General features: G+C 33.9%; 1 protein-coding gene across 4 annotated transcripts in view; it reads right to left on the bottom strand.

Moving 5' to 3' along the window:
* Nucleotides 1-287: 287 nt before the first annotated feature.
* LOC137652402 (ELKS/Rab6-interacting/CAST family member 1-like) overlaps nt 288-8,788 on the bottom strand; it is a 44,663-nt gene continuing 36,162 nt past the window's right edge. For 3 of the 4 annotated variants that reach the window (XM_068385792.1, XM_068385794.1, XM_068385795.1), the window contains 2 exons: nt 6,612-6,767; nt 288-1,759 (listed from right to left, as the gene is read on the bottom strand). In XM_068385792.1, the coding sequence (XP_068241893.1) occupies nt 1,538-1,759; nt 6,612-6,767 (378 nt within the window). In that variant the 3' untranslated portion in view covers nt 288-1,537. Of the gene's footprint in view, nt 1,760-6,068; nt 6,149-6,611; nt 6,768-8,788 lie in introns of all 4 variants that reach the window. The other variant, XM_068385793.1, reaches the window with a different exon arrangement.

The following is an 8,788-nucleotide window of genomic DNA, read 5'->3' as shown; positions in this document are numbered from 1 at the left end:
TGACAGGAAAGGCAAGACAAATACCCTCCCAATATCCAGGCATGAAAGAAAACAGCTGAAAATGGAAGGGAAAAAACTAAAAATAAAAAATAAAGATTTGGGTGTCACATTAAATACATCAGACCCACCTTTTGAAAGACCAAAGGCTCTAGGAATAAAATTAAAAGGAGTATAGGCAGTATTCTATAACCTGGAAGTAAACAGGGTGGAAGAGACGTGGATGACAAATGAGAAGGATTCTGAGTTCATGTTTAAAGCTTTTCAAACAGACCATATTTCCAAAGCTCTTATGACAGAATAAAAAGTCTTAGGAAAATGTTTATAGTTAACAACCTTTGTGTTCAGTACCCATCAATTTTGAGGAGTTGGATGCAAATACTCTATTTGCCTAAATCTCCCGTATGTAACAATAAAGATTGATCAAATGAGCAAGGCTTTATCTCTTAATGTCTAAGGCCAATTTCAGATACCTGAAATACTTGCAAGAATATCACTGATTTATCAGGGTAAAAACAATTTGGTTGTGTTACCTGACACAGAAGCATGCAATACTTAATTGTGATCTATACAATAGAAATAATCAAAGTGATCTATACAATAGAAACTCCTGATTACAAATTTCGTTTGAATCGTAAGCTCTTTGTAGCATTCACAACCAAAAGGCACAATTACACTATGCTGTTCTTGAGAACTTCCACATTTCACTTAGGAGATAAATGAGACACAAGTTCATGTAATGTATCGGACTTTTTGCAAAATTCACGAAGAATGAACGACCTGATGAATTACGGTCATATTATTTTGAGAGCTATTTACCCCAAAATACAAGTAAGGTAAACGATTCAAGACATATCCCCATTAGATAAAATGGCTGGTGGTTCTTAGATAATCTCACTGACTAACATTTAAGTTTAAATAGAGTGCATTTATTGATACTAAAAGATTTCTAAGTAACTTGCATGCATGTAATGCTTCATCATTTGATATTATGCTTCTTTATTATATATGGACGTTAAATCATTTACTTAATGAATCTATATGGGGGTACAGTACATGTGAAATGGTCACTTGAGTAACTTCCACAGAAACCTCCCCAATATTTACCGACTCATTAGATGTTACAAGCCATTTTCTTCAATGCAGAGCTCGACTAAGCCCTGTTGGTCATCATCAGCGATAAAGTCAATCTATTAAGACTGAAACCACACTAAAGAAACAGAGGAATTGAAAATAAATGGTGGTAATTTCCCATATAGTATAAGTATACCATACAAAATAGAACAATAAAGAAAAGAACTCCATGTACATAGTGTGAAAGAGAAATCAATCAAAGTTGTGAAATAAAGAAGTGAGTCCCCATCACACTGAAATTTCTTTAATAAGAAAGAATATTTAGAAAAAATAGTTTAAAGAAATCGATACGCTATAACCTAGAAACCAAGTTACAGTATCGCAGTACCTCAATTTAAAGAACTTAAATTGAATTTCTTCTTTTATCCTCCAATTCCTTAGTGTAATTCCAGTCTTAATCGCTTCCTCAGAGGTGTGTTTCAGTTTTCAGCGAAGGCGAAAGCTTCATGTTGTTGATTCCCAAGGGGATTATTGTGTGTGGATTTGCATTCAAGTCTTTATTGTTGACATTCTTATTGATGGCATTTCCATTCTGTTGCAGGGTAGATTTTTCAGTGGCTGCCAGGGTTGCAAACAGCTGTTTAAGGGTTGAATTTCCGGACACAATATCGGGGACGCTTTCCAAAGTCTGTAAGAACAGCAGAGACTTGTTAGTTTTCTTTGTAAGAATTAACTCCAATCTCCGCATCCATACATCAATACTGTAACATGCAGTAATTGATAAACTTAAGCTAGGGATATATTACTTGATATGTACTCATTAGCAATATTCAGAAGTTACTGTACAGTAATACTAAATCTGCAAAATAGAAAAACTTTTAATTCTATAGGTAACAAACAATTATAAACGAGAATGAATTAATTAAAATACCATGTGCAAGTTATAAAATGTATACATATACTGTAATTAATGATGATACCATTGAAAACAGTTACTTTACCAACTGAATGGGATAAGAGTAATACCTACTATGAATGATTACTGTGTAAAGTCACAAACCTGTAAACTATTTCCATTCATTCAAATATTCCAAATACAGTATACTAAACTAATAAAACAGCAGCTCATTACAAGTCTACCTAACAGCATACATTCGAATCTTCAAAATATCTCCATCTTTAGGATTTACTACAGAATATTAGTAAAAGCTGAATCCTAAATTAAAATATTATGAAAAAAATTGCAGTTGCATCCTTTACTAATAAGCAACTTCTGTATAATCAACTGCCTTCAATATTTCTCATCACAATTCTAATCATAGTCTAAGACCGTCTATCAGAAGAGTAGCATACATAAGACTTGATACTATCCCCATCACTCTTTTTCAAGATGATTTATTTACAAAACTGTACCATGCAAACAGTTTGTGGCAGAACAGAGTAACCATCCCAAAAGGCTAATTCTAAATCACACATATCAAATGCTGCAGTGTAAAAATTTATAGGCAGCAATTCTGAAGAAAACTAAAAAGATAATCATTTTTCTTTTGTATCCAAAAATTACATCATTCCCATATACCTGAAATTAAAAAAATGGGTATAAATTGTAATGCACTAGCATTTAAAAGTCTGAGTACACGTGCAATGATAGTCAAGGATAACACGTAGCATTGAAAATACTGGAATCCAATTGGAATACAATCTGAGCATCAAGAGACGAAGAGACTAACCATAACTTCAGTGATACCGCATAGCATAAACACAGGGTTAGTCAGAAGATAATGTTTCTTCCGTTATGGCATTGGCAGCTCCTTTACACAGATAACAGATAATGGCAGTTGGAATCACGGGATTGTGCCCTACGATTAATTTGGGGGGGGGGGGAGAAAATAAGGTTTTTTTACAAGTGAAAGGAGAGTTAATAGATATCATTCTTGATTGTGTTCAAGACTCAGAGAGAGAAATGAATAAAGCTACAGATTAGTGTACTCTTGCTATTAGGCTTCAAGTATTAAAAACAGGTCCTTTTAAAAAGTCTTAAGTGCTAAATTCCTTGGACATCCATGGTTCAGTATAAAGTATTTATGCCGTAGAAGTAAAAGTAAATCTCTTTTTAACTAAAGAAAAAGACATTACATTAGGTCTGCAAGGCTTCAGCTTCAGAGAGGATGACAGTCAATCATTTCATATTGGAACATGGAACTGTTTACTTAGTTAATGGATATGATTTTTTTTAGAACATCATCTAATTTTGTTAATGAAATTGTGAATTTGTTTTCTTCCTGCACCTCCCATATACAAAATCTATTAACTTTTCAAATCCTGTAATTTTATCCATTTTATCATTTAATAAACATTCATTTTTTTAAAGAAGCATTTAGCAACATGTTTTCCAATAACACATTTCCAACAATTGTCTAACATAACATTCCCTAGTTCTTTGTTTGTATATTGCTTGGAGTAATGAAATTAACTAAAGCTGGCCATATCAATCACAGTTTTAAAGGCCTACAATTTTTTAGATGTACCCATGTATTCTATGGAAGCGACTGTCAAATGAATACTGTACTGTACTCAAAAGAATATTACATATTCTGAACCCTGTCTTTGTTAATCCATGACTTTTCAACATCAAGTAAAATTTCACACCTTTACTAACTCGGGAGTTACCTTTTCCAAAATTATTACCGAATCTATATTCTTTTCAATATTTGGGAATAAGCCGAGGTTGAAAAAAAGAGCGACAACAGTTTACTTACTTTCAGTATTCTAACCCCAACCATTAATTGGGATAAAGCATCTATATAAACCAAGAACTTATTAAAATCAACTTACCTATACCTAACTAACTACCTATACTAGATTGACTCTCATAACTAGAATGATATCCAAAAGTAAACAATGAATGAGGATACCAACAGCCAACAACACTCGGCAGAAATACATGTAAACCACCAGTACCTAAATTACATCTTCATGATTGTCAAATAATTCTAGTTGGTTGTTAAGATAAAAGTACCCTTAGGAATATATTCATACAACAACGAACAAATTATGATCACTACAAGTTATAGAAACTTTCCAGAAGTCTAAAGTAAGATGGTTAAGACTGCTCGAAATCTTTCTTGAAGGCTGGATTGAATTTTTGGTATAAACAAAAGAGCAGCTAAAGGTGATTAATGGGGGTATCACGAAATGTTACTGGTAATTTTTCTTTTTAAATTTCCCAAAAAAGAAGGAACTATTTTGAACACAAAGAAATTTGGGTTAAAATACTTATATAAAAAACTGCCTATTATTCCTTTTATGGCTGACAATCCTTGTTGATGAACTTAACAGTACAGTACTGTACATATATTTCTTGACAAGTTATCAATAATTATTTGTGCAACAAAGTATACTTTATCCTCTCAATAGACTAAGATAACAAAGCAATAAATTTACTGTATCTTTGAAAACTGATCTTGGTGACATCTAAAGTTATATCCAAAAATATCATATACTGTCCTGTAAGTACTTTCATTTGTGCTTCTCATAAGCGTTTCTTACTTTACAGCACCGTTGCTGTATCTAACACTGATTCAGCTAGAATCATTAATAAACATTGAAGTAGGAAGAAAATCATAACTATGTCCACTCTTATAAAAAACGCCAGAAAACTTTTACATAACTAGAATTAAAAAGTTGTACTTATACTGCATTTCATTTCTTTCATGCTCATTTTATCATGGACACACCAAGTATGAAACACCTCAAATGTAACATACACAATCAATAAAATGAATCGAACAATTAGAAGAACGAGCAATGTTCTGAGCCTCATACTGTATTCTAAAAGTTTACCACTACCAGGCTTCCTATTAGTTATTCCAATTTCTTCAGTAGGAGAAAACAGTGATTGATCACTTGGATATTTATAAGAAAATCAATTGAAAGAACATCAAACTACCTTTCAAAACTGTCCTTTAACTTTTCCATTCTAAAAAAGCTACCAATGACATTTTCAATTCATTATTCAAAAGATGTGCAATGACTGACATTGCATCAACATATCAAAATCTTCCATTTTTTTAAAATTGTTATCCTGTCTTTAAATATCTTCCCAATATAAATACTATCACAATTCTTACAACAACTATCCACTTATACCCATAAGGAATAACATTACACATCAGCCAACTTTACCTTGAAATAAACAACCTACTTTTGACAAACTATCAACAATGCTTGCTATCTATTCATATATACATAATGTATTTATACACGTCTAATTAGATTATATACCTAAGTAATTACAAATATATAATACAACAATGCTACCTTCCCCAATACAGCCCATCTACGACATACTGTGAAACATAATCTTAACAAGGTTACATACTTCTGGAAAAGTGTTCCTTCTGTCACATGCACTGTTTGTTTTACATACTTTTGAAATAAACTGAAAAGTAATCATAATGCTTCTCCCTTTTCAGGTTAGGTTATCAAAATAAAAAAAGATTAACAGCAAATAAAAAAGGATTTCTTAAGTTCTTTATAACATTAAATTAATCAAACAAACTTCTTTTTGCCAAAATTTTATGTGAAGTATATGAAATTTAATAAGTAAAAATAAAACCTTTAATTTGTGTGAATTAAATGTGCTATTATAAATAGTATTGCTTAGGATATATATGTATTAGGGAGTCATGCTGATAGTTCTGATCGTCAACAGCAATATCGTGCTACAGTACAATTGCATGTGAAAGCTATAAAACCTCCTATTTCATTCGATTTGTGTAATAAGTGAACCTGGCATTCAAATGACAAAAGGAAAACAGGTCTCAGCACACAACATTCTTGCATCAATTTGCTTCCTTCACTTTTCAAAGGTTCAGTTTTCATGTGTATGTTGAATCTGTCATCCTCTGGAAGTGTCATACAAATGCTAAGCCATTAACATCATCAACAGCAGACACCTTGGCCTTGAAAGCTGTGCAAGAGGGATACCGACTGACCTTGGAACCCGAGGATTATAAGGTCTGACGCTGACCTTTCGGAATGTCTTTGGCACCGATTTCCAGTGTGAACCAACAGGCTGTTTTTGTGAGCAGTAAGATGGTTTTTAAAGAGAACAAACTATATATCTCTCTCAAATTCCCTAAATGTGCATTATTCTAGTCCATTTTGCATGCATCTATGACTTACTACTCAATACATGAAATATAACATAAACCAAGAATTAGATAACTAATAACTAATTAATGTGAAATTAAAACTAAACAAACCAAAATAACTCAAGTAACAAATAATATAAAGTACATTTGTGATGAATATCTGTGGATAGGGTCCTCGCCCAAATAGCACCAATTTAGTGGGAAATAGGCAGTTTTGAGCCTTAAGCAGCAAAGCATAATGGAATAAATAAATAAAAAAAACCAAAAGAACTGCTAAAACCAAAAAGTAAATAATGAAATTGAAAACAAAACACTAGAAACTACTTAGGACTCAAAATGCTTAGCCACTTGCTTTTATGCTAGGGATAAAATTCCAACACATACCTTCAACACATGCTCAACAGTTGATGCCATACGTCGATTGCTCTTTTGGGCTTCTAACTGAGCCTCGCGAATGCTAGCCAAGTCTTCTGAGTGTCGTTCACTGAGCTCACTGATTCTCCTATCTCTTTCTATGACGCTCTGGCGTAATGATGTAACCTTGGAGAGAGAGAGAAAAAACATGATATTCAATGTTAGATTACAGAAATCAGACAAAATACTGTACTAAAACTCAAACAGTGCAGGTACAAAAAAAATGTATTCACCAAAAATCTTTATTTCTACATAGTATCATAAGCAAGTATGCATTATAGTTACTGTATACAGTACATATTAGTAAAACTTCAAGGTCATGCCTTTACTGCCAAAGGTACCAGTAAAGGGATTTTGACGAAGGAAAAATCTATTTCTGGGCTCAACCTGTGTTGCTCCGTGAAATGCTCCTTAAAGCACCATTTCAAAGGTATAAATACTGCTAAATATACCAGAGAAAAAAGTTGCATGGAATGCTAGGAATATATCCAGCTCGCTCACCCCTAAAGGGTGTCGGTATTAAAACTGGGGCGAGTGATATCACTACCTGAGATCCCTTTCCAATTAGACTTCTCCCTCCTCAAAATCCCCCGTTACTACGGGGTGTCGTTCATTACAGCTACTGCCCTCCCCCCCTCCCCCCACCACCACCACCACTACCTAACTTTCTTCCTACATTCCTTGTTAGCACCTGTGAACGTTCTACCTAAACATTTTGTCTGATATTGCTGAAAACAATATTCATTACCTTCCCCATTTCTAGCAATTCTGAAATGCTTTCCAGATTAAGATAACTGGCTGACATTTCATTCATAATCTCATATCAAAGATTCAAGTCCTGGCAATGCAACTGTAATGCATCGCATTAGAATAGTCTTATATTGAGGTAAACTGCAATCCCGATCATACAACTACAGTATTGTATTTGTGCTATTTAATTCAGTTTTGGCAAGAAATCTATTTGTTCAAGTATTTCCCTAGAATTAACCTTCAAAATCTCAATGCAAATTTGAAATAAAGTGCTATACAGTACCTGTATATACCCCTTACTACTGATACTAAGTTTCCTATTCTTAAATTACAGGTACTGCATAACCAATTAATTTGAGCAAACAAAAATATATAGATTACCTGAATATATTTTTATGTTTTACCTAAGAAAAACAGTTGTTCATTGGGTGGGAGTAGTATATTGAAATATGATATTTTAATTATAAAATAAATTTTTGAATATACTTACCCGGTGAATATATAGCTGCAACTCTGTTGCTCGACAGACAAACTGTACAGAAAAAACTCGCCAGCGATCGCTATACAAGTTGCGGGTGTGCCCAACAGCGCCATCTGTCGACCAGATACCAAGCTCAATGTAAACAAAGACTCAATTTTCTCCTCTTCCCACTGCGTCTCTATTGGGGAGGAAGGGAGGGTCATTTAATTTATATATTCACCGGGTAAGTATATTCAAAAATTTATTTTATAATTAAAATATCATTTTTCAATATTTAACTTAGCCGGTGAATATATAGCTGATTCACACCCAGGATGGTGGGTAGAGACCAGTAATATATGTTTACATTTTATGAGCTAAGAGTTTTTTATTTCATTTTAGAAGTTATCAAAATAACAAAAACAAAATACATAGGTACCTGGTAAGGAAGTCGACTTGAACGATTACTCTGCCTTATAAGTACGTCTTCCTTACGGAGCCTCGCGATCCTCTTAGGATGCTGATCGACCCCTAGGAGCTGGAGTATCAAGGGTTGCAACCCATACAACAGGACCTCATCAAACCCCTAATCTAGGCGCTCTCAAGAAATGACTTTGACCACCCGCCAAATCAACCAGGATGCGAAAGGCTTCTTAGCCTTCCGGACAACCCATAAAAACAACATTAAAAACATTTCAAGAGAAAGATTAAAAGGATATGGAATTAGGGAATTGTAGTGGTTGAGCCCTCACCCACTACTGCACTCGCTGCTACGAATGGTCCCAGTGTGTAGCAGTCCTCGTAAAGAGTCTGGACATCCTTTAGATAAAAAGACGCGAACACTGACTTGCTTCTCCAATAGGTTGCGTCCATTATACTTCGCAGAGATCTGTTTTGCTTAAAGGCCACGGAAGTTGCAACAGCTCTAACTTCGTGC

This window comes from Palaemon carinicauda, chromosome 13 (assembly GCF_036898095.1).
Source record: "Palaemon carinicauda isolate YSFRI2023 chromosome 13, ASM3689809v2, whole genome shotgun sequence".
Taxonomy (NCBI): Eukaryota; Metazoa; Arthropoda; class Malacostraca; order Decapoda; family Palaemonidae; genus Palaemon; species Palaemon carinicauda.
Note: the sequence above shows the minus strand (reverse complement) of the source record. Positions and strands in the feature narration are given on the sequence as shown.